Here is a 26,065-nt window from a genome sequence, read left to right on the forward strand (position 1 = left end):
TCAACCTCTTCAATGGAAATGCGATTTTTAAATCCTCTCTTTCTTAACATCTCAACTCTCAGTCTAAATAATGCAAACAAAGTAAAAAAAAAAAAACAGATGAACTTTTTGGATCAAAAGCATGTTGGCATAGCAACACTGTCACAAATTTAGCTGTTTAGTTTTTCTAGACTTTGTCAGGATGTCTCATTTAACCACCAACATGATCTGGCTTTAAATTTTAAATAAGGCTTTGTGTTTGTCAAGTGTGCTCTCTTTAACTTATTTTTACTTCCTGGTTCGTCCTGCTACCAGCCAAACACAGAGAGGGTCCACTTGAGCTCAGACAACTAATATTTACTCATTAAATATGGTGATCTAAACTCTAGTTCAGATGGGATATGTTCACATATTTTTTTCTGTATTGAATGGTGGGACAGTTGGTAGCCATGTTGCCTTGCAGCAAGAAGATACCGCGTTCGAATTCAGTGGCATCCCAAGAACATTCTCATTGGGATGGCCAGAGAAAATTTTAGGATGGCACAACTAAAGGACCAAAAAAATAAATAAAAAATCACATACATAGATAAATATCAAGTCCCGGCCTGAGTTCGCATATTCTTTCTGTGGATGCGTTGGTTCTCTCCCACCAGCGGATCAATGTGTTACACTGAGCAGCTCGGAATATGAATGTCGTCTGTATTGTAAACAATAGCAGAGATATGAATAGAGCTGATATCTATTGCATTGTCTTCATTTCTCAAGAACTCAAAAAGTACAAAAGCTGTCAATAAGGAAAGTCATAGCACCCACCTACAGAGATTCCCACACTGCTGACGAATCATCAATAACATGCAACACCGAAGGAAGACATTCACTGGGTTGCAACTAATATTTCATTAAATATGCAAATTTATGATATTTTTTAAGAAAATACCTGCATGACATTATACATGGTTCAATACATGAACTATATATGTGATACAAATGGATGTGCAGCTTCAGGAGTATGAAAAAGGCACAGAAGAAGAAGAAAGATAACATGGGCGTAGTTGCTGTTTTTAGCGCTGACGCTGAACAGGATGTCAGCTGAAGCACTGAGGCAGCACACAGTCACAGTTCAATATCCATGTAGAAGCGAGCAGACGAAGCACGACTCAATCACAACTCAGCTGAGAATTAAACTAATCCACAAGACTCAAGCAGTGACAAAGAAAAAAACTCATGATGGTGTTTGTTTACGTCTCACAAAGGTTTGCATCACATTTTCTCACCTTCAAACCACAAAATTCATTTTATTGGGATTTTATATGGTGGATTAAAAAATATCGGTGAGCTGGAAGAAAAAGTGTCCCTTGTTTTTCCAATTTAGAAATAAAAGTTTAAATTTTACAGCCCCTTTTAGTTTGATAACCCAGAATGTTTTACCACATAAACTGTTTTACTATGAATGCTAATAAAATAAAACAAAAATTTATTTCGATTTTCAGAGTTTAGGATTAAAGTAAATAAAAGTAATAATAATTGTAGAATGAGGTGAGCCTTTTCTATAAATATGGAAAATGTATGTAGCATAGTTTGAAGCTAGTTGCTTTTGAAACCCTGTTGCAGGTACTAAAAGCAGATTTTGCATATGAAAATATGGAAAAAACTCTCCATTTCTTGATGAATCCATAATCAAAAACATTTCCGTTTTGGTTTTGCGAGAGCCACATGTTTCTCTGGAGCCGCAGGTTTCAGATCAAAGCATGTTAAACTGTTCCAGTCCAAACTTTAGATTGAGTAAATCCAGACATTCTCAAAGCTTAAAGAACAGGCAAAAACTCAGAGCTGGTAGAGACAAACCTAAAAGACCCGAAGCTGTAAATCTACAAACCTCTGAGCCAGGAGCGATAAATCAGATTATCTCTTTGTGTTGCTATCACATAAAATCCCAACAAAATACACAGAAGTTTGCCGTTTTAATTTGACAGAATGTGGAAAAATTGTTTCCCGAATACCTTTGCACAGACGCTGGAACACAAACGGCTCCTTTCTGATTTGATCATTTTCCAGTGCTGGTGGCACAATTATTGAACAGCTAACCGCTGGACCAGCAGATAATATTTATCACCAACTCCATGAACAAAAGTTGGGTTTTCCTATTTCTAAACTTCTGCCTACAGCTCTGTAACTAAACACAGGCAATGCCTTGCTAAAGGAGGACTGTTGGAGGTCCAACTGCTGGTGTCTTCTAAAGGTTAATCTGATAAGGGCTTCTGACTAAAATTACATGGGAAATAATTAGGCAAATATTTTTTTTAAAAGAAAAAAAGTCAGTAAAACAGAAGAGATGAAGGAATCGGAGGGTTCCCTGTTGGAGCAGTTGAAGTCTGAGTGATTGTTGCCGGTTTAGTGATGTGTATGCATCTACTCCTGCTGGGGGGTCGGGGTCTCGTTGGCGTTGTTGTCGGTGATCTTGTTTTCCAGCTCGTCGTCTGACAGGAGGTCCAGGGAGGTTCCCTCCACCTGCAGCGCGCGTCGGCCAGAGCGGCTGGTGGAGAAGGTGATGGGGCCGCCGCGTCTGTGGGATGAGGAGGAGGAGGTGAACACAGGGAGTCAGAAGGATAAAAAAAAAAGGTTAATATATTACCCTACTTCTTCTTTTTCGCTGTTTTTATTATGGGAGAAAATTACGCCAGAAACCGGCCATGGTACGGATGATTTACCCTGAACTACTTTGTGGAGGGTCAGAGTCAACTAAGACCTCCAAACCGTGTTTTTCAGCATCCCAACTCTCTCATTTGAGTTTAAATTTGTCTGTATGTCATATTTTCTATTAATCTAAACTGTATTAGATTTTAGATCAATCAATTGGTGTACAGAGAAAGAAGGAGCAACTTTTTCAGGTGACATATTACTTTAGCTGAATCATTGACGTATTGCTGCTGCTTCTGTTTTCTGTGTTTGTGGTTGGTGCACCTTTGGGACTCGTCTCTGTAAATGTTGAATATCTGTTTCAAACTTCCTCTAACACCAACAGGAACGTAATTCTGTTTCGCATAGAAAAACCCCCCAAAAACCCTCACAAGTAACGTCTGTGGAACACCGCCTTATGATCCCTCTTTGCTTTCTTCTTCTCTGACATCAAACGTGAGGAAACAGGAAGTCTACCTGAGGAACACCACAGTCCACAGAGTTTTTTAGAGACTTTACATGAGCTCTAAAGTGTAATCTCTGTGACAGAATCGTCAGTTGTAGTTTTACTCTTGAAAATCACAGCTTTTATTTTAGCAACGGGAACCTCTGTCCTACATTTAGCTCCATTATAAGGAGCTTTATTTGTAATCTAATGGGTACAAAATATAAAGAGAAAAATGGTTCCAGACAGTCTGACAGAGTTAGAGGTTTTGAGGGATTACAGGACTTTTTCTGCATTAATGCATCAAGGCTTAACTCTGATTTTCATTAAACTCAAATAGCATCAAACAGGATGTTGGTTAATAAATTAGTAAGCAGATAACAGAGGGAGCTGTTATTTTAGATGCATTTGATGAATAGGGAAAAAAAAATTGTAATTGATGATTCAGATTTTTCAGTATTTGACCTGCTAAATACCGATGAAAGCGGATAAAAATGAACCAGTTTTGATCCCTGTACTTGTCCAGACCTTTTTATACTGCGTAGGGCCCCTGGGAGTATCAAGTGACTGTTTTTCAATTCCATAACTCCATTTTAGACTCCAAACCGTGGATCTGCCAGGATAAAATCTAAGGTTTCTCTGTAAAAAAAAGTTTCCCTGCCTGCACATTTTGCACCAATGCAGGCAGAAGCAGCTCTAAACATAAAGCTATGCAGATACAAACAGATTCTGCACCTGAGTCGGTTCTTGAGGGTGTGAACCTCGCGGCTGAGGCCCTCGCTGGCCTCTGTGGCGTCGTCCAGCTCCCTCTGCAGCTTCCTGCGCGAGGCGTTGGCCCGGGTGGCCTCCTCCTCCGCCTCCTCCAGCTGCCGCTTCAGCTGCTTCATGCGGGAGTTGGCCTTCTCCAGCTTCACTCAGGGAAGTGGAAGAACAAACGAGTGAGACAGCGACGGCCAGAAACCGCGATGAATCGCATCGGCGGCGTCATCAGAGGCAGACATACTTGCTCTTTAAATTGATCACCATGGCGACGTTCGTCCTCCACCTGCATGCAGACTTCTTTCAGCTTCTTCTCCGTCCTTCTGACGATCTTGTTGGCCGCCCCCCGCTCCCTTCAGTGAAGCACAGCCTTATCTTAGCCGGACAGATCAGTTGTCAGTGAAAGGAAAGGAGGAGCTACAACGGTCGCCCACCTGGCTTCCTGCTCCAGCTGCTCCTCCAGCTGTGCTATCTTGGCCTCCAGAGCGGTGATGGAGGCCTTGAACCTGTTTTTCACCGAACCCTCCAGCTCGCTCAGTTTGGCACGCAGGTCCTTGTTCTGACGTTCCAACTGCTGCCGGGCGTTTTCACTCTTCTGCGCCGCGCTGCGCTCTGCGCTCAGCTCCGTGGTCAGAGTGTCCACCTGAACGGAAAAGAGGACGAGGACACAGAGCGAGAAAATTTTTTTTAAAAGGAGGTAAGAAGCAGGGCATGCTGGGAAAATGAAATGTTCTTACATGTTTAATGTAATGTAAGGAGTACCTGCATGTTTGTTTTCCTGAAGCGGTCGTTGAGCAGCTCCATGTTGCCCTGCTCCTCCTCCAGCTCCTCCTCCAGCTGGGCGATCCGGGCCTCCAGCCTCCTCTTCTCATCCATCAGGGCGGCTCTGACGCACGGAGAGTTACACATTTACGAAGCCTCTGATTTTCAGTGCATTTCTAACCAAAAATCACCATGTCCTTCCTAGGAAGTCAGTCAATTTGAGCTGAAACATTTCTATGATTGACCATAAAAAAAAATGTAGGGCTGCAACCAACGATTACAGTAGTTAGCGATAGCAGCTAACAGCTGATCTGGCTGATGAATCGCTTAATCGGATTTTAAAAATGGCATTTTCTACAAATGTTTCGTTTAGGCGATTTTTGTACAATATTAGAAATAGATAGAAATAAATGAGTTTATTCCTTTTTTTAATAAAATGTTTTTATTTTTAAGTATTTATTTGTCTGCTATCTTATCAGCTTTATCAAGAAAGACCAGACATGCATATATAGGAAATAAAAACTAAATGAAAATAATACAAAATAAAATAAAGGAGCAACTTTCTGTCTTCTGATTTTATTTTATGTAACTCAATATATATGTATATATTAAAAATAAAAGAGGCAACTAAACAAATATTTTAAAAAGACAAATAAATATTGAGATTTTTAAAAATATAACTTTCTCTGGCAAATTTTTTTCACTTAAAACAAGGAAAATGTCTTTTTATCAGTGAGAAAATCTGCCAGTGGAACTAGTACTGATGAATTCAACAATTATTGACTTCAAGCAAGCATATATATCTTGCTGAAAAGTTACTTTTGATTTAGTTTTCTTTTATTTTGGTCTGGTTTCAACTAGAAACTAGTTGCAGTGGCGAGTGTTGATTTCACCTCCCAGCAGTGACATTCGTTTGGATTATCGTTTGGATAATTGTCGTTACTGAAAACATTTTGTTGAATTTTATTTTGCCAGGCGTTCTCTTACTTTCCAGAGGTGCTGTTGGAGATTTCGTCCTGCAGCTCGTCTCGTTCTTGCTCGGCGTGACGCCGCCCCCTCTCAGAGGCAGCCAGGTCCTGAAAACGAGAGCAGAGATTCTGCAGCACTTTGCTTCTGTCGCCGTAACACAAAAGAAGGACAAACTGAACAACATTTCACCAAGCAGACGACATAGAGAACTCCTGACCTCATGCAGCTGAACGATCTCGGCCTCTAGGCTTTTCAGTTTCTTCTCCGTCTCCTTGGACAGGGCGAAGATGTCGTCTCTGGAAGCCCGGGTGTCCTCCAGCTCCCTCTGGTAGTCCTTCATTTGAGTCTGAAGGAGACAAAATGTCATGAAGAAGACGTGTCCCTCGCCGTTTGATCGAATGTGGGTGAAATTGTCACCTGTAACTTGCGCAGCTGCTTAATGGCTTCGTCCCGGGCCTTGTTGGCGCCCTCTATGTGTCCCTCGATGTCCTTCAGGTCCATCTCCAGCTTCTTCTTCGCTGCTGCAGCCAGAGCTCTCTGCTTCCTCTCATCCTCCAACTCAGCTTCCATTTCTCGCACCTGCAGCCAACGCCATTAAAGTCATCAGGAAGAGATTAAGGAGTTTGTGGATTTTTACTTCAAGTGGATATGGTTTTGTTTAAATATTGGCTACATGTGGTAAAGGAGTGAAGAAATAATTCTTTTATTTATTCTTTTTTTTTGGTTTTTTTAACCACCAGTTCTATTGTTTTCTGAGACATGAAACTGAGAAGCAGTCATGTTTTGTTTTTAATTTCTTGTTTCTCTGACGTCTACAGCAGTGTATGAGGACTAATGTAGATAGAAAAAAATCTGCCAAAAAAACTCAGAAATTTTCCAGAAAAAACAAGCAAATTTCTGAGTTTGAAAAGTTGAAACTTTGCCAGAAAAAAGTCAGAAATTTTGAGATTAATCTCAGAAATTTTCCTGGAAAAAAAACCCATGAATTTTTAAATTTGAAAAGAAAAAAATTGCTTGAAAAAAAATGGGAAATGTTCAAAAGTTTTTAGTTTTTTTTTTTTTTTTTTTTCAAAAATAATGTTTTTTGGACTTTTATTATTTCTTATTTCTATTGAGATTAATCTCAAAATTTCAGATTTTTTGGGCAGACTTTTCTACTCCTCTTCTTTTTCTTTATCTACAATGTCACAGATGTCTGAGCTGAAAGGTGAACTCAACATTTTGTAAAACACTATTGAGTATTTTGACCCTGGATGACAAAAAGATCCCCATAAATATGGATTTTAATTTATAGAAAACTACACAGACACCGGCTTAAAGTAGTTGCTGTACTTTCGTCAATGTATGAGTGTTGCTTAAAAGGAAGTAAAAATAAAATAATAAAAAAAGAAAGAGACAAAGTAAAGATATGAGCTGGATTCCTGGTTAATAAGAGGATTTCCCCCCCCCCTTGATCAGAATGAATGTGTGTTTTGTTTGTCACCTGCTTGACCAGAGCTCTCTTCTTCTCGTCGTTCTGGTCGTCGCGGCCCTGCAGGTCTCTCTCGTACTGGGCCTTCATGGCCTGCATGTTGACCTCCAGACGCAGCTTGGCGTCCTCCGTGGCCTGCAGCTCGTCCTCCAGCTCCTCCAGCTGAGTCTTCATCTCCTCCAGCTGCTGCTCCAGCGTGCGCTTGGACTTCTCCAGCTCGTGGACCTGCAAAGAAAACCCCCCCAAAAAACCATTTGAATAAAAAAAATAAAAAAGTAAAACAGCAACATAATTTGCTCCAAAATCTTTGCTCACGTTCTTGCCGACGTCGTCCTTTGAGCTCATCAGGTCCTCCATTTCGGCTCGGAGCTGCTTGTTGATCCGCTCCAGCTCCTCTTTGGCCTCCAGCGCCTCGTCCAGAGCTCTGGTCATGGACAGAGCTTTGGTCTCCTTTTCTCTGGCCTCGGCTTCGGCGCGGTCCCGCTCCTCGGCGTAGCGGGCCGAGATGCTCTTCTCCTCGGCCAGCATCTGCGGATCAGATCGGGGATTGTAATTGCCGGGGCAAACTGTACTCTGAGTTTACGATTTGTGGAATTTTAAATATGATTCTCAAGCTCATTTTCCAGAAGAAAGTTTGTGCAAAGATGTGTTCAGCGCCTAACATGTCAGTTTTAACCCTGAACATCATTTGCTGTGTGTAAATATTTTACGGTTTACGGTAAATAGTTTACGGTTTAGGAAAAAGTAAGAAAGTTCAAGGGGTATGAATACTTTTTTAAGGCACTGTATGAAACCCCACAGAAGTTCATAACACAACATCTTCCAACCTGGTCAAACTTCTTCTGCTTCTTCTCCAGGTTGGAGACGATCTGCCTCTGGTGATCCAAGTCCACGGTGAGGTCATCCAGTTCCTGCTGAAGCCGAGTCTTCGTCTTCTCCAACTTCTCAAAAGCAATGGTCTTCTCCTCCAGACGCTGGCTGGAAAGCTCCAGGTCCTTCTGGAGCTTCTTTTTCGCCTCCTCCAGGTTTTCTATTGTTCCAACGTTGTCATCCAGCTTCTTTTTGCTCTCCGACAGCTGCAAACACACACACACACACACGCACACACACACACACACACACACACACACACACACACACACACACACACACACACACACACACACACACACACACAATCAGAGTCAGAAGAAAATCCATCAACATGTCGCAGAAATCTCGCACCCTACCTGAGCCTGGACGCTCAGCAGCTGCTTCTCCAGGTTCTTGCGGGCCTCCTCGTCCTCCTCCTGCTGCTCCTGCAGAGCGGCTTTCTCCTCCTCCAGCTGCCGGATGCGGCTGCTCAGGTTCAGCTTCTGGCGGGTTTCCTCCTGGAGAAGCTCCTGTGTTTAACGTACATGAGACTTTAGTCAGTTAAAACAAGAAGGACTCAAGAAAAAAATAACACATAATGCTGAAATCCTGAGTCTTACCTGTGTGTCTTGTAGCTGACTCTCCAATCCGGAAACATCTTTGGCCATCTTGATGCCCTTCCTCTCTGCGTCTTCCAGCAAGGCCGACACGTTGTCCAGTTCGGTCTGTGTGGAGAACCAGGTGATCTTTTTTAAGCATTTTGACTCACATGTAAATAAATAAGGAAAAAAAAGAAGAAATAACAAAGATCTATTTCAGTTTGTGTAAAAATCAAGACAATATTTGAAAATGGTTCAAAATAAGTCCATCATCGCCACTTGATCTGAACATTGGCAGCAAAAACAGATCAATGTAAATGTACTTGACTGCTTTAAAGGTTGAATGAGCCTTTTGATTCAAATCCAAGTCTATTATGAATGTAAATATTCCTAAATATTCCTAGATATTTCGTCTTTTGTTGTTCCTCAGAATGTCCTGATCGGATTCCAGGTATCCGGTCCGGTTCCCGTTCATGGCATTTTTAAGTGATTGGTATAAAAGTCCATGAATGAACTCAAATCCTGACGCCTGTTGTTGATTTTGTTCATTAGATTCTACATCAGCTGCACTTCTGCTGTTAGTCGTTGAGCCTGTGGCTGCGTTTTGTAGCCAGTTTGTTAACATGACAACCTTTTTTTATTTGCACGGTTTGCTAAATTGAGCACCAAATCAAGGGAAAGATGAAACATTTTTTCATATTTAGGATCACTAGATCAGGGCAAGCATGGTTTGGATATCCTGAATATATCTCAGAATATCAAACAATCACAATGAGTGTAAATATAATTGTTTAATAACTTAGCATTTCCAAAAAAAAAAGATGTCTCCCTTACTTACCCCATGTATGGGTTAAACCCGACTCCACCCCTCACTTACCTTTTCCTTCATTAGATAAAAGTAACTTTTTTATATACACAATTCATCAGGTACAATAACTTTTCTCGGGTGCTATTTCAAGAAAGTACGACAATTTCAACTTTCTTGTAAGTCCCTGTTAAGGGAAAAATAATAATAATAATAATAAAACCTTTTTGACAAATTTCCTGCAAATCAGTCATTTTAAACTGCAACAATCAAAAATAAACCATGGTAACATCCTGAGGGACTGGATGAGTCAGTCACCTGCAGCTTGTGTGTGCGTTCAGCCAGCTCGCCCTTGGCCCGCTCGCCCTCGGTGACTCGGGCCATGAACTCCTGCAGCTGACCCTCCAGCTTCTTCCTCTTGTGCTCGGACTCGGTCTTTGCTTGCTGTAAGGTTTTCACCTCGTTGGCCAGCTCCTTGTTGGCACTCTCTTGGCTCTGCTTGGTCTTTTCCAGGTTAGCTTTGAACTGGATAAAAAATAAAAATAAAAATAGAGATGTTAAATGCTAAGCTAAACTGCGCACGTTTATAAAAGCGTGGCGTTAGTCTAGTACCCTCTTGGCCTGCTCCAGCTGCTCGGACAGCTCCTCCAAGGCGGTCGCGTGCCTCTGTCTCATCTCCTGAATCTGAGCCTCGTGGTTTTTCGTCTCCTCTTCGATGGCTTTCTTCAGCTCTGCCACCTCCTGCTCACGCTTGGTTCTGCACAGAGCAGAGACTGGGTTTAAGAGTGCCTCGCCACGATTAGGGAGAATGGAAATTAAAACAGAGGAGGATGCTACCTGAGCTCCTGCTGCGCCGCGGTCGTATCCAGCGTGTCCTCCAGCTCCGTCTTCAGCGCCTCCAGCTCCTCACTCAGATCCCTCTTGAGTTTCTCCGCCTTGTTCCTGGCCTGCTTCTCCGACTCCAGGTCCTCCTGCAGCTCAGACAGCTGGGCCTGCAGCTCCCGGATCTGCTTCAGGGCGTTGTTCTTCTGGTTGATCTCCTCTTCTCCCCTGCGGACGAGTGACGGAGAAGATGATTTATTTTAGCTCTTAGCTTTTCACATGTTGATGTTGGAAGAAATTTTTAGGTGCAGGTATATCCCGTCCTACAAATGATCAAGAGTACACTAAAGGAATGATATGTTATTGCATGTCATGCGTTTGGAGTTCTTATTAAAATTTTTTTTAAATTCTATTTAATAAAAGAAATTCAGTTATTTATTTGTTATAAAAAACCTGCAGAGTTTTTTATCTGATTAATCGATTATCAAAAATAATTGATAGATTAATCGATAAGTAAAATCATTAATTGCAGCCCTAATTGCCCACACATAAACCTTAACAAGGTTTAGATGACTACAAACATTTATATTAATTTGTTTTATACAGTACAGACCAAAAGTTTGGACACACCTTCTAATTCAATGGGTTTTCTTTATTTTCATGACTATTTATAAGGCAATAAATCCCACTTATTAACCTGACAGGGCAGGTTGACCTAAGAAGTGAAAACCATTTCAGGTGACGACCTCTTGAAGCTCATCAAGAAAATGCAGAGTGTGTGCAAAGCAGTAATCACAGCAAAAGGTTGCTACTTTGAAGAAACTAGAATATAAGGGGTATTTTCAGTTGTTCTACACTTTTTTGTTTAGTGCATATTTCCACATGTGTTATTCATAGTTTTGATGCCTTCAGTGTGAATCTACAATGTCAATAGTCATGAAAATAAAGGAAACTCATTGAATTAAAAGGTGTGTCCAAACCTTTGGTCTGTACTGTATATTCAGCTGAACAAATCTTTAGATTGCGATTTATTCTGCGTCTCCCACCTGGTTTGCATCATCTGCTGTTCCTCCTCCTTCTTGCTCAGCTGAACTTTGAGCTCCTCTATCTGGGACTGCAGCTCGCCTATCTGGTCCTTGAAGTCGGACGTCTCTCCGTCCAGCTTCCTCTTGGCCTTCTCCAGCTCCTGGCGGGTTTTCTCCTCTTTCTTCAGTCTCTCTAAATGGTGATTAGAACAGCACAGAGGCTCAGGAAATAAGAAATTACAAGTCTTACTTCTTTAATCTCTGCTTTATTATTCAGCTTAGCTACTTACCCTCCAGGTCCACCATCATCATCTCCTGCTTGTTTCTCATCTTTCCCAGATTTTTGGCTTTCTCCTCCTCCTCAGCTAGCATCAACGTCATTTCATTGATTCTGTCTTCAACCAGCTTCTTCTCCTGATGAAGCAGACAGAAAGCTTTGGAATGAGTCTAAATATATTTGGATTTCTAAAAAAAAAAACCCCAAAGCTTTTTATCTATTTTAAGCTGTGGCCTCTCGGTCTCTGTGACCTTCAGGAACTTGGAGTTCTGGTCCTCCAGCACCAGAATATCCTCTTCATACTTCTTCATCTTGGCTTCAGCCGTAACTTTCTCAAGCTGAAGCTTCTGCCTCGCAGCCTCCTCCTCATCCAGCTGCTCTTCCAGGTCCTACAAACATAAATTACAGCAAATACAGTTTTATTAGCAAGCATTTTGTTATTTAGAGCAAAATCTGATCAACTTTTTCACTTCTGATACCGATATCTGAGGTTCAGCGCTGGTCGATACTTATACAATACAGAAAAAAAGAACTGAATTGACCTAAAACATTTCATTTTTTAAAAATTCAGACATAAATGTAATGAATTACTAATGTATTTGACAACTCTGCACCAGTACAGCACATTTAAATACAGTAATAGTTTGACGAGCTTGGTCAAACATGTAAAAACAACTTTAATTTATTCAGTGAGTTCAATTAAGAGTAGAACAGCAAATGTAAACTTAATAACAAACTGAAACTAGCAAAAACAGCAGGTTGACGAATTTGGTCCAACATGTGAAAATAAAATGCATCAAAGATTCTTTCAAAGGTTTCAGAAAGTGAAATTAGGAATTTTAAATATAATGTAAAAATAAATAATAAAGCATTATGTCGCTCAGAGCACAAAGCATAGAATTAGACTGAATAGATCTGCCCTCATGGGCATGTTGTCACAGATACGCCGACTTTTTTTCGATATCGGGGCCAATACAGATATTTATATCAGATCGCTGCATTTCTATTCATAACCCAGAACTTCATATTTTCTAATCCAGGCCTCCTGGACACACACCTGGATGTGGGACTGCATCTTCTTCTTCTCGTTCTGGACCCCCTGGCTCCTCTCCTCCTCCTCCTCCAGCCTGGACTCCAGGTCATGCAGGATCTCCTCCAGCTCTTGCTTTTTGGACGCCAGCCGCGCTCTCATCTCCTCCGCCTCGGCAAACAGCTCCGTTTCCGCCTGCAGCTGCTCCGCGAGGATGTTCTTCTCTTCCATTAGCTGCGCAGAAAAACAACGTTAGACCCTCTGATCCGCACGGGAGAGCAGAAATAGACATGAGTTGAAAAAATCTGGAGCCATGCATAGGGAGAACATAGGAAGAAATATTTAGGGAAAACTTTCAGAATGTGACTTAAAAATAAAATCTCGGATTTTTTTGTCATACTAGATCTGATTTTAATTGATTTCATTTATTTATTTTTTGATTGCTTTCTTTCTAAAAAAAAATAAATGATGCATTTTTCTGTCATTTTTTGTTCAATTACCAGAATGTGATCATAATATCAGCAGAAAAAAGACGCAGTTTCACCAGACACAAAAACACCTTCAAATTGTAAAAAAAATGTTTTATGGGAAAAATAAAATGCTTATAGAACCTTATAGAACAGCCACAGTAGTTTTATGATTGTTTCAAAAGTCCTGCTACTGATAATAACTTGATGCTAATAGGTTAAAATATTCAATATTTCTAATAAGCGTTGAGCAAAAACTTAGTACTTTGCTATAAATAAAACTTGCACCAAAATAGAACTTCACAAGACGCTCAAAATTCTTCATTTTAGCTTTTTGTTGTTTTTTTTTGTGTGTGTGTTAGAGTTTAAATAAAATTACGACTTTATTTTGGCAGCGTTACAATTGTGTTCATGTAATCTCATGACCTTATTCTTGTAATTTGAACAAAAAAAAAAGTTGCCAGGCCGTAATATTCTGTCCTAATATTAAGGTCCAAATAAAAAGAAGCTGTAAAACCCACAGTAAAGATGGCGGCCATGGGCATGCTGACATCACTCTGAACTATGGAGACGCACGCAACAAGTTCATTGGTGAAAAATAGATCTAAAAATGTAGATTTGAAGACTTGAATTTGATGTTTATAGACATAGAATCTGACTTGTCTTCAGCTATTTCTCTAACAGGAATGCGTGGAAATTTTAAATTCAAATGCAGGCCACACTTTTCAGACTTTTTATTAGTTTAAATCTCTTTTTTTACTGCAGAAGCATGCAGTGGTCTTACTACAGACTTTTAAAAATACATTGAAGTTTGTAGTTATAGTAATGAGCCAAAATGTGAGTAAATGCAGGGGGAGTAAGTATTTTATTTTATTTTTGTTGCAAACTGAAGATTGCGTATGTGGTTGTAAATAACCTGCTGGTGTTTCCTCTCCATCTCCACCAGCTCTCCTTCCACCTTCATTTGCTTCTCCTTCACTTTGACCAACTCTTCATCTTTAGCCTGCATCTCCTCCTCCTGCCTGGTCACCTGCAGCAGTGGCTTCACCTGCAGTTACAACGTCAAAGACTTATTACAATACGTTAAAAACATCGCAGCTGAAAAAATTAAATAAAAAATCGTATACCTTGGTGAACAGTCTCCACCACTGCCAGTGACGAAGCTTCAAGTAAGCAGCGCAGTTTCTCTGCAGGACCTTCAGGGCGCTGAGCTGCTGCTGTTTCTTAGCAAAGGATCTGAAGACGAGAAACAGTGAGTGAAACAAAAAATAAAACACCGGTTTAGGTTATATAGTTCACATTTCAACAATCCGGCCTTACTTGCGTGCCAGGTATCCTCTGCAGACGGCCTGGAAGTAAATAATGATGTCGGTGATCTTCAGGTCTCTCTCTTCCTCTAAGTGAGCCAGGACTCCAGCTCTGAAAAATATTTTGCTCTGGCCGATACGAAAGAGGTTGCCATCAAGCTCTAGTGCTTGAATCTACAAAAAAAGAACAAGTTGAAGGTTTTGTGAGTGACGTTTGACGTTTTTTTGTTTTTTTTAATAAACATTATGTTTAGATGTTTAAAGCCACTACCATTCGCTCGCACGCCTGCTTCCCGTCCATGAAACCTTTAGGAATGGCGTTGGGAGTGAGGATCTCATACCTGGACATGGAGCAATGTCACAACAGGAGAGTAAGAGACTGTAAATGAAAGACAACCATAGTGCATTTGTCTGATTTTTTAAAATTATTTTTGATCATTTAAACATTAAAGCAAACTCTGATGCAACATTTCTACAAGAGAATGAAAGCATACAATGGGGATCTCTTCATTATTTTATATTATTCCAAAAGGTTTATCTGTATCACGCATGCAAATTAAACAATGGATACAAAATAAGAATATTGTGTCCAACTCCAATAACTTCATTAAAAGCAGCAGCATGTATTAAAAGCTCATTTAAAATGTAGTAAAATATGAAACTACATGGACAATGTTGAACCAACTCTTAATGCAGCCATATTTGTTTTCCTTCCATTTTGTTTTTTCCAACACATCCTGATGTTTCTAAACTACAACACACATAGTCCCTGCTTACTGATTTCTTTGGTTTTTGCTTTTTTGTGACAAATTTATCAGGCAAGAATAACCTGAGTGAACACAAAATTTTATTTTCAGATGATTATTACATTTATTTATGGGAGAAAATGCTCTTTAAAACAAATTGGTCCTGTGAAATATCAACGTTTCCTTTGCTAGGTCAGATATGTGATGTGATAAACCACACTTTGTTGGTTAATCACGCCTGCAACAGCCAGGGCTAATCAAGAAATTACCAAGCTAGAGCCTTTTGACGTAAAATCAAAGACACTAAACCAACAATAGGCATCACTATTGAGTTTTGTAATGGACCACGGTGCTGTTCATTTAAAAATGCAAGGACTAGAACCACGAGCTTATATGAAAAAAAGTCTCTTAAGTGATGATTAATAGTAAAAACAAAGGAGAGATGAAACATTACCTCTGTCTGAACTCCTGGAAAACAATTCGATTTGGGAATCCCTGTCTGCAAATACGGATCCCCTCCAACACGCCGTTACATCTCAACTGGTCCAGAACCAGGTGGGGGTCCAGCTTCCCAGCCTGGAGGAGACGGGTTGTATATTTAACTTAGTTTGTTTAGTGTATTTCAGACAGGATTGGAAAATAAAAGGGTAGAATAATCCCCCAAAATATAACATTGGTAAATAAAAGTAATACATATAAACAATGACTTCACACCGTTTACAGAACACGAGTTTAATGTGCTTGAAACAGGACTGCAACTAACAACTATTTTAGATACCGATTAACATTATTAGATTCTTTTTTTTCTTCTTCTTTTGCTCTTTTCTTTGGTTATTTTGTTTGTATTTCCTTTAAATTCACGTAAATCACTTTGAAATGTCTTGGTGCTGAAAATGTGATATATAAATAAAATTAATAGATTAATCTGTCAATTATTTTCACAATAATCGATTAATTGGATAAAAAACTGCCACATTGTGCTGATTTTTCATTTAAGCTTTTTCATGCCTTATTAGAAATACAATAAAAGATGCAAGTAAACAAATAACTCAATGTCTTTTATTAAGTAAGAATATAAACATGCTATTGCTTAAAATGCTGGAACGTAGCATTACATCAGTGCATGCTTGATCATTTCTATCAAAGGATTTGCAGGAATTTAAAAATGCTGCAAACATCGATATGTGAAAAGCTCAGTCCTTTCTGCTCGACTTATCAATACAGTGAAGGGCTTTTTTATAATTTGAAACTAAAACTATGACACTGAGTTTTGTGTAATAACAAGACAATTTTTTTTTCTTAAATGCAAAATGCATAAATGTTCTGTATAATTTTAATTAATTACAGCTTTGAATATGTTGTTCTTACACCAATTGGGCTTTTTTTGAGTCTGTATGCACCAATTAACAATGAATCGATTACGAAATTACTAAATTTGTTGGCGATTATAACTGATTCATCACAATTAATCTGATTAATCGTTTCAGCTCTGGTTTGAAATGGAGTAAAATCAAGCGTAAACCTATAAAATACAACCTAAAACTTGAATAGTCAGCTCTCAGATTTAAGTCCAAGTTGAGATGCGTTTAGTTTAATTACTTCATGCAGTTTGACATTAAATATATGACTGTAGGTATCCAGCTGCGATCCCACACAACCGTCAGACATGAGTGTGTGAAAGAGGAAGCTGTGAATCATCTCTCAGTCACTTTACATGTTGACTCACTCTTTTTTCGTGGTTGGGGATGATGCAGCGCACAAAGTTGGGATTTGTGTTCCTGAGTGTGGCCATCAGTTTGGACAGCTGCTCTTTGTACAGCTGTCCAACCGTGCGAAACATGCCTTTCTTGGTCTTGTAGGCAGCGCCGAAGGCCGTCTCGTTCATGCCTGCCACCTGGTCCAGACCCACGATCCGGTCAACTAGTGGTAAAACAACAACAAAAGGAAAAACAAAAGATAATAATAAGAGATTCTTAAGATATAGATGAAGTTTTTTTTAATTTTTCTGACGTTGTTTACTACTAAATGCTGTGGTGTTTAACGAAAAACAAAAAAAAAAGGAAAGCCAGCAACGTGAAGCTCTTGTGGAGTTTAAATTAAGTCTTAATGTTTATAAAGGAATGCTGCAAATAAAGACTGAGATGTACAGCTGTGAAATATTTTCTTTTCTCTTTTGGTTTTTGCAATGGAAGCATGAAGACAACATTCGCACATGAGCTCAGACTGAAAACCAGCGTGTTGGTTGGAGTTTTTGAAAGGTAGCAGAAACAGAAGTTAACATTTGTAAAGAAATAAATAGATAAAAAAAACTTAAACTTAAAACTTTTTCAATATATTACATACCACCAAATCCCAAAAAGGCTATTATTCTTCCCAGTACGGATGCTGTTCCCACCACAAGAAATTTGACTTAAATGACTGAAGGTCTGTGGTGTGAGAAGAAAAAATGTGAAAATAATTGAAGGGGTGTAAATGTGTCGGGACCCAACGATCCAGCCTTCCTCTTTGTGCTTTGCAATAGGTAAGATTGGAAAAAACCCAGAGGACATCAGCAGTATGGCTGCAACTGTATTTGTATGTAAAAAAAAAAAAACAGAAGCAACAACTGCAAAAAGTAACTGTGTTGTATAAAGAAACATTAAATAATAAAGAAGAGCAGAACAACTGAAAACTGTTCAACAAGAGTATCTAATCAGGTAGCGATGTTTAGTCCTTGTTTTCTGTCCTTTGTTTTTTATTGTTGACTGCTCTATACAGGAAACTGTGATCTGATTCTTTGTCATTGTGTGTATTAGTGTATCCCCCTTCTTATAAGAAAACAAACATTGAACTTTAGAATAACAATAAAGTATTATAAATTATATTATTTCAATTATATGATCAAGTATGAGAAATTTGGTCCAAACAGCTGAAGAATTACTGATTTGCTTTAATACACTCCAGAAATAAGAAAAGAATCCACTTGGTACAATCTCATCACGAAAATATTGAATCGTTTCAGCAAGTTCATAAAATAATGTCTTGAATTAAATGGAAGATATTATGCAACACATATTTTTCACATAACAAATAAATAATATTTTAAAGTTGGATCAGATATCTGGCCACCAGAAGTTTCCATGGTTTTTGGGCCAATAAATGACAGCAACAATATTTTGCAAACTGAAACCATCCTTGGATCCGGTGAGTTTGGGAAAAGAAAAATGTTCCATCTGCTGAAGGTTCAGATGAGGCCGCTGGCAGCCAAACGATGCTTTATTATTAGACTCATCCCAGCACCGGTGGAGATCTCAAAGTGAAAATCGGAACCTGATAAAACCTGATTTTGGTTCCTACAGTCGCTGCAGGCTGAGATAAATTGCAGAAACATTCACCAAGATTCTCTAATTTGCAGCACTGCCGAGTGGTGTGTGCATAATGAGGCTGAGGCATTGACATGAGGCCAGATTCTGATGAAGGCACACAAGTTTGTGCAGCAGATAATGCTGTCCACCATGTTCCCTCTTTTACCAAACGAAACACTCCAGGAATTGTAAAACATTTTAACAACTCCTGAAACATTCACTAAAACAATCACAGTTGGAGAAAGCTGCAACCATCAAGAGCAGGAGGAACGTTTTCCTCCGTGCCTGAGGTCAAACCCAAAACAAAAGCGGAGCCATGCAAAGCTAGAGGAATACGTTCTGATTTATGTGCGAATGCACTGATGACACGAAAAGGGGATCGATGGGGGCCTGACAGTGGTAGCAATGAGAGACAGTGAGAAGTACACAAAGCTGGTTACTAACATTCACCTGGAGCTTCATGGAGCCCAGACACATTGTCATAGAAAGAGGCTCTCTGAAACGTCTGAATGTCTACAGCAACAGAGAGAGAAGACAGGCGTGAGAGAGAGAAGGAAAGTAGGCATGCATACACAAACACCCATTGTTCATACTCCCTCAGGCACAAATTATTACTGCATTGAGGAGACGTTAGAAAGAGGCCTGAAAGAGTAAAGGTTAGTCCGAATGCTAGCTACTGTTTATTTAAGTACAGTGAACCCTCGTTTTTCGCGGGGGGTTGCGTTCCGAAAAGAACCCGTGATAGGCGAAATCCATGAAGTAATTACCTTTATTTTTTACAATTATTATACAGCATAACTAAATACTCTACATTGAAACCAAAGAACAAAACCTGTTTTCAGGCCTAAGAATTTTTTTTAACAAATAGAACGCTTTCTTACAAATAACTACAGTAAAATAATCATTTTAATCATCAATACAAAGTAGGACAAATTGTGAAGTTATATCATATTGACTTTGTAATTTAAGCCCTTGAAATTGGGCCTCTGTCTCTTTAAAAACTCCTGCTCTTTCTGAAACTCCAACTTCAGGAAGTCATCGCAACATGGCTCCTCTATTAACTCTTTAGTTGCCTTTTTACCAGCGTTTCACTGAGAATTAGCTCGTTTAATGAGCTCAGCTGATGTTCAGTTCCACCAGGTGGTTGCTAATTGCTGCTGGCTAGTCTGAAGGAGCTGGTTGGTGGGAGTCACAGAGTAATGGTGATCTGTGAGGCGGAAGCTACAGCTTCGAGGAGGAGCTTCGTCCTCGAAGGCGGGGCTAGGTCCAACCAGGCGTTTTGCACAGCTGAATGGTTGCCACGGGAGATTCAAGGATTTCTCAAACATGCATGAAAGAATTAAGGCAACACTCCAGGTATGTTTGTAATGAGGGAATAACATTATAACATGATACAAATCTCAAATAAGTTGATTTTGCATAATACTGTCACTTTAAAACCTTAAAACAGAAAATGTTGGCTACAACACAAAGTATAAAAGAGGTATGTTAAAATAATAATCAAAGTACGCTGTTTTTCCTTTTTTCGTAAAATGTTTTTGACCCGCAAGTCTTTTTGACTAGATGATTTTGACCCATGTGGCAAAACGTTTGGATACCCCTGGTCTAGCATGAACTTCTTCAAGATTAGATAAAACAGAAGATGCGGACTTGAGGTAAATGGTTGAGCAGCTGAAATCTTAGTGAGCTTTAAGCGTTGAGAGACGTACCGTCTTTCCAGAGCTCAGCCACAAATTTGTCAGTTGACTGATGGAGCAGCGTGGCCACGTTATCATTCAGAGGATCCATGTTCTTCATGAGCCATTCATCAGCTTTATAGTCCACCTACAGAAACACAACAGGTCATTCAGTTTTTATCTAAGCAGCTGCAAAAGCCAAATTATCCAGAAATTATATCTTCCACGTTAATCAACCAGAATAAAATCCCAATGGAAAAAATACAAACAGGCAGTTCTACAAAAAAATCAGTTTTTTCAGTAATTTATTCTGAAAACAGAAATGTAGAACAATTTATTATTATATCAGATTGTATTTACACTGATTTCACCCATGTTCACTATGGAAATACTGCATCTTGAGTGCCTATTTTAAAGTTATTGACTATGTTATTTTTTTCCAGCATTTGGTAAATTTCTCCAACTCCATTCTTAAGGAAAACATAAGTCTCTCCATGCTATAGATTTCTTTTACAATTCCTTCGTGGTCTTCATGATGGTGTTTGTAAAGTAATTTTCTCTACCAAACCCCTGATGCTTTCACAAAACATCTGACTAATCATCTACTAATAAGATAATTATTTACTAGTTAGGTGATTTTTGAAGGTAATTGGATTTTATTAGAAGTATTGGATGTAGTTAGTCACACTTCTCCATCTTCTATCTGTAAAACATCTAGGAAACCATGTATTGTTTTCCTCCTACTTTGTGTTTTGCTCAATAAATATCCTAATGAAATATTCAGTTTGTTACAAAATGTGGAAACGTTCAAGAGCATAAATAGTCCACGCAAACCAAGCTGGATAATGAAAAACCAGTGACATGCTCAGCAACCTGAGAGGAAACTCTGCACGTGGCTTTAATCAGGACTCTTAAAAAACAACAACCACATAATGTTCACAGCTATTTTCCCCTTCAGTATTGCAGTCATGCAGGAATTGTTTCATGAAATTCCTCACTATTCCTGGATCCGGCTGTCTAAGACTCTAAGTGAACCTGGCACTTCACATATTCCTGATTACAGATCAGGTTCAAGACTCTTAGTGTTTGCAAATAGGCGCAACGTCGGAAACGAAAACACATGTGGACCCTAATCGAGCAGGGACTCCAGACGTAATGTCGTATTTTATGACAGGAGTCTTCTCAGGAAGGCTGAGGAGGATCGGTTCAACTTTAACAGTTGCCAGACCTCCAGAGAAAGGTGAGAGCTATGAAAGAAAAAGAAAAAAAAACTTCTGTTATGTAACCAGCAGGCATCAAAAAGCCCATCTAATACTGATCTGAACCAGATGTGGGTTTCCTGCAGCAGCAGTTCAACAACTGTGCCTTTGTTTTCATGCTGTGACCTGGGCAGCTATGCTATTAGAGGAGTAAAGTCTCTACCTCAGAGAAAAACTGGCTTTAAACTAGGATGTATGGGTGATATGGACTTAAAGTTTTATCACAAAATTTGGCAATAGTGTTGTGATAATGATAAAAGTGATGATAAGAACTATTTATTATATCTTAAGGTAACTGTATGAATGTGACTGGGTGTCGCAGCAATTAAAGACCTACAAACCCAAAAATAATGTTCTTGAACATGGAAAAACATTCCCATTTGCAATGTGTTTCTTTATAATATCAGTCATGTAAATTAATGTTTAGTGTACCACTAAACTGATGAATTTTCAGATTTATTGGTATTCAATGATGCTTTTATTGAACAAACAGTGGAGAAAATAGTAAAACTATCAATCCTGATAATATGGAGAGTTTAGATTTTTTTAAAACAATATAAGGGAAATTTATTGTGATTGAGATAAATCAAAATTATCATCATGATAAGAAATTTATCACAATAATTAGTAATACGATAAATGCCCACCCTTACTGGAAACACGTCCCTTTAAAAGACAAACTATTGACTAGTAAACCTGCGGAAAAAGTTTCAAAGTCCAAACTCCTAAAGAGAGCGATCAGAAAGCGACATATACGTACCCTCCCGGCGTAGTGGATGATGCAGAAGTCTGCCTTGTCTTTCAGCTGCCGCGGTTTCTGGAACTTGGCGTGTGTGCCCAGTTCCTGCAGCACTTTGTCCACAAATGTCTTGTCTGTGGCTTTGGGAAACCAGCACTCCTCATCAAGCAAAGCCAGGATTCCTGGAGGATTATTCTAAGAAGACATGCACGGTCAAAAGCGGGAAATCCCTGGAGATGACACCCAGACATGTCGGGCACGCGGTAGTAGACCGACCGGCCGCTCGATAAGGTCGATGCACGGTTGCAGGTCCAAGCCGAAGTCGATGAAGCTCCACTCGATGCCCTCCCTCTGGTACTCCTCCTGCTCCAGGATGAACATGGTGTGGTTGAAGAGCTGCTGCAGCTTCTCGTTGGTGTAGTTGATGCACAGCTGCTCGAAGGAGTTCAGCTGGAAAACAAAAAGGTCGAGTTAGCGAAACGTTTCTCATTGACTGTGACCGCAGAAAATGGAAATCCCCACCTCGAAGATCTCAAAGCCAGCAATATCCAGGATGCCAATGAAGGAGGCACCCTGTCGTTTGGCCCTGTCCAGGGCCTTGTTGATGCGGTGGACCAGCCAGCGGAACAGCCGCTCATATGTCGCCTTGGCCAGGGCCTCCACAGCAAAGTCAGCCTTCGTTAAGAGAGCAAAAACCACACTGTCAGTAACGCAGGAGTGATCAGAGTACGGCCCAAGAAATCAAGATCTGTTTCAGAGTGAGGTCAGACAGCGGGACTCAAATGGGACGATCAATCAATCAGCTACATGGTAGCAGGAAAAGCTATCAGTGATTTAATCACATAATAAAGGAAAATGAGCTTGATGATCATTTCCATTCTGATGATTCATATTTTTTGAAGGGCAATTTTGTTTAGAGAGACATCATGATTCATTTTGTTATTGGCTTTTGTTGTGTGTGGCTTTGAATTATTGTTGTTTATTGTTTTTGGCTGTTGTGTTTCATTTTGGATATTTAAGGTATTTTTCAGTTCCAGTGTAAAGCTTTCTTCACAAAATTAAAGTTTATTGGTATGTGAGATGGAAATTAACTTGCATTATTATTCCATTATCAGTATTACTTGAAAATGTTCTCAAAACAACAATATTATCGTTTAATTTACAATTTATAGTCTAGCAATATTTGTTATTGTGACAGGTCTCGGCATGTGTCATTTTTCTCCACTTAAATATGAAGATTGACAACTTTATGTTGCTCTTTATTGATTGATCTCAATAAAATATAGGTAATGTGAAAAATTGTAAGAGGAGCACTGTAAGAAAAATTTCCACAGCAACAAAAAAATATATATATATCCTGGCAGAAAATTACCAGGACATTTTCCGCTAATTTTACAAACATCTCCGTCAACTCAAAAACAGACTTTAGACAGATTTAACAATTTGCCGTGTTACATTTTTTTCACATTTCTGTAAATCCAAATGTCCCATATTCTTACAGTATACCTTGTGGTACATTCACAAACATTTCCATTGTCTAAAAACTGAAGTTTTCTGTATTTGTTACAATAAATCTCCCAAACATTGACATGAAGTAGAAAATACAGGAAAACACCTGTTAAAAGTCTTAAAAGAAAGTTCCTTCACATTTCTACATTACATTTACCCATCTTTTTTTACTCTATTCTTCAGATTACTTGACTCTGACTGGTAACAGTAGCATGGAGCTTCACCTGTTCTTTGGTCTGAGCTTTTTGCACGTAGTCTCGTCCCACTTTGATTCTCGGGGTCAGGATGGCTCGGGTAAACTCCATAACATTCATGCCAAGCAGGTGGCAGAGCTTCTGCGCCGCTAAGAGAAGCAAAAAAAAAACAAAACACCAGAGGTGAGTAACTTCTTGTGTAATTAAAACAGCAGGAAACCTGATTATTCTGTATAGAAAACAGCGAGGATATAAAATGGGATTAATGTAACCCGCAGAGGGAAGTGTCATCCGACTCACCTGTGTTCTCAGGCATTGAGGCTTGATCGGTATTCCTCTCCTTCTTGAACACGACGTTGCCAAACTGCAGCACGGCAGAAACCACCTTTAACATGCCTGGTAAATTCGGAGGAAAATAAAACTTTATTTGTTCGCCCCATGGAAGATAAAGTAACGCCACCAACAAGAGAAGTGGAGGAAAAAAAACTGATTTCGCTAATGTGATGCAGATGGCACATCTGGATGCGGAGCTTACAGACTATTTCATCATGGGAGAAACCCATGATGTGCATCGCCTCCATTGTCTCCTGGAAATTCTCCTTGTCTTGCTGACCCGGGATGGGAATGTTGCCGTTTGACAAGAACCTGTAGCTGTTGAATCCCTCAAGAAGCAGATCCGCTGTGAAAGAAAAACAAGTAAAACTATTATTAAACATACATTTCCCACAGATTAATGAATATTTGATTAGATTAGGTTTGTTTATAGCGTTGACTCGCAACAAATTTAATCTCAAGGCACTTTACAAAACAGAAGTGTACAGTCAATGCTAAGTCACAGTAACAGTTTGTTGTCTTTTTAGTTTTTGCTGTATTTTCATCTACATATCTTTTGCATCATCCTGCAACAATGTGAGCCAATCAGACAAGCAAATCCAAACCAGGTCTCTTGAGCTCTGCAGCAAACAAATGAAAGGTTGCTGTTCGAGCTTTGATGTTAAGAGGACTGAAACTCACTTCGAAGATGCTCTCCAGCTCCTGCCAACAGGCGATAGAAAATGTGGAAAGTCCTCTCCTCTTTTGCCTGTCTGATGGCTCTTGACTTTTCTAGAAGATCTGTGGGGCCAAAGTTAAGGACTGGCAAGAAAATCATTATCCCAACAATAAAACTCCCTTCAGAAAAATAAATAAATGCATGTGGTATTCATACCCAATGAACTCTCACGTTTTGCCACAATACAGCCCCAAACAATGAGTGCACATTACACCAACACAATGTAGTGGGAGTTAAATGTAAATTGGCAGGAGAGGAAAACATGATGTTCAATAACATTTTGCAATTTAAAATCTTAAAAAGTGTGTCATGAATTTACGTTCAAACCACTCGAATACCCTCAAAGAAAATCCAGTGCAACCAGTTAATTCCCGTCAATTGTCCGTTTGCGCCAAAGCATGTTCACGAGACAGAGCGGTCCAGTCAAAGTCCATCTCTATAACCAACTGAATATGAGGCAAGATTCAAATATAGATGTTTACAGACGCTGTATATTTGTTTAAGCTATCCTGTGTTTCAACTACATATTCTCACAGAGGATAAAAACAAATGCATGCCACACTATTCAGCCCTACTCTACTTTGTTTTGGTCCATCACAATGTAAACAAAACACACCAAGGTTTAAGTTCAAGGGACTAGATACTTTGGAGAAGCACTGCACATCAGAAATAATAATAAAAAAAGAGTAAATATCTGTCTAATGCCATTTATTGCTGTCATTTCAACTGTGTTACAGTATTTAAAAAAAATATAGTAACATTTTTCTATTAGTTCCCTTACCAAAGAAAGAGACAAATAAAGGAAAACAAAACAGGTTGGATAGCATGCAGAGAGAATCACATTATGAGTTGAATGCATGTTTTGTTGTTTTGAATCTCAATGGGCTCTTTTTTATTTTTCTTTAAGAAGTGATCCATTGTTTCTTAGAGCAGAACCTGGCATTAAGGATACAGGTTTCAATGTTGGCCCCAACAATGTAGCCGGTAACGTCAAAGTTGATTCTGATGAACTTCCCCTGTAGAACAAGACAGATGAACGAATCATTATTAATCAAAAACACCATCACACATCCACACCAACACGGCTACACGGTTTCATGTGTTTGCCATCAATCTTGCATTCAGCTACATTTCTTTCCTCCTTCTGGGATCTGCTTTATTTCACATACCACCCCCCACACCAGGGTGGTTTCTTGCTCACGACAAAAATGCAGTGAGGAACCAAAATGCCCATATTAGGAAGTGCCAGGTTAACATGTCAAGCAGGAATCCGAGGCATGTGTGAGGTTTCCTGACAGTAAA

At 39.4% G+C, this 26,065-nt stretch overlaps 1 protein-coding gene across 6 annotated transcripts in view; it reads right to left on the reverse strand.

The window, feature by feature from the left end:
• Positions 1-658: 658 nt before the first annotated feature.
• Positions 659-26,065, reverse strand: part of LOC102225124 (myosin-10) — a 67,203-nt gene continuing 41,796 nt past the window's right edge. For 2 of the 6 annotated variants that reach the window (XM_023349520.1, XM_023349522.1), the window contains exons 8-43: positions 25,716-25,779; positions 24,727-24,825; positions 24,248-24,391; positions 24,013-24,108; positions 23,743-23,861; positions 22,532-22,684; positions 22,286-22,459; positions 22,031-22,204; positions 20,045-20,159; positions 18,786-18,848; positions 16,718-16,911; positions 15,446-15,567; positions 14,517-14,586; positions 14,259-14,419; positions 14,066-14,174; positions 13,855-13,986; positions 12,499-12,705; positions 11,693-11,830; positions 11,455-11,578; positions 11,186-11,357; positions 10,155-10,367; positions 9,930-10,074; positions 9,636-9,842; positions 8,534-8,638; positions 8,291-8,443; positions 7,889-8,137; positions 7,377-7,589; positions 7,074-7,286; positions 6,008-6,169; positions 5,808-5,936; positions 5,609-5,697; positions 4,622-4,745; positions 4,294-4,502; positions 4,104-4,212; positions 3,836-4,008; positions 659-2,542 (exon numbers count right to left, since the gene is read on the reverse strand). In XM_023349520.1, the coding sequence (XP_023205288.1) occupies positions 2,389-2,542; positions 3,836-4,008; positions 4,104-4,212; positions 4,294-4,502; positions 4,622-4,745; positions 5,609-5,697; positions 5,808-5,936; positions 6,008-6,169; positions 7,074-7,286; positions 7,377-7,589; positions 7,889-8,137; positions 8,291-8,443; positions 8,534-8,638; positions 9,636-9,842; positions 9,930-10,074; positions 10,155-10,367; positions 11,186-11,357; positions 11,455-11,578; positions 11,693-11,830; positions 12,499-12,705; positions 13,855-13,986; positions 14,066-14,174; positions 14,259-14,419; positions 14,517-14,586; positions 15,446-15,567; positions 16,718-16,911; positions 18,786-18,848; positions 20,045-20,159; positions 22,031-22,204; positions 22,286-22,459; positions 22,532-22,684; positions 23,743-23,861; positions 24,013-24,108; positions 24,248-24,391; positions 24,727-24,825; positions 25,716-25,779 (5,277 nt within the window). In that variant the 3' untranslated portion in view covers positions 659-2,388. Of the gene's footprint in view, positions 2,543-3,835; positions 4,009-4,103; positions 4,213-4,293; positions 4,503-4,621; positions 4,746-5,608; positions 5,698-5,807; positions 5,937-6,007; positions 6,170-7,073; positions 7,287-7,376; positions 7,590-7,888; positions 8,138-8,290; positions 8,444-8,533; positions 8,639-9,635; positions 9,843-9,929; positions 10,075-10,154; positions 10,368-11,185; positions 11,358-11,454; positions 11,579-11,692; positions 11,831-12,498; positions 12,706-13,854; positions 13,987-14,065; positions 14,175-14,258; positions 14,420-14,516; positions 14,587-15,445; positions 15,568-16,717; positions 16,912-18,779; positions 18,849-20,044; positions 20,160-22,030; positions 22,205-22,285; positions 22,460-22,531; positions 22,685-23,742; positions 23,862-24,012; positions 24,109-24,247; positions 24,392-24,726; positions 24,826-25,715; positions 25,780-26,065 lie in introns of all 6 variants that reach the window. The other 4 variants (XM_023349519.1, XM_023349521.1, XM_023349523.1 and 1 more) reach the window with 2 other exon arrangements.

This window comes from Xiphophorus maculatus, chromosome 16 (genome assembly GCF_002775205.1).
Source record: "Xiphophorus maculatus strain JP 163 A chromosome 16, X_maculatus-5.0-male, whole genome shotgun sequence".
Taxonomy (NCBI): Eukaryota; Metazoa; Chordata; class Actinopteri; order Cyprinodontiformes; family Poeciliidae; genus Xiphophorus; species Xiphophorus maculatus.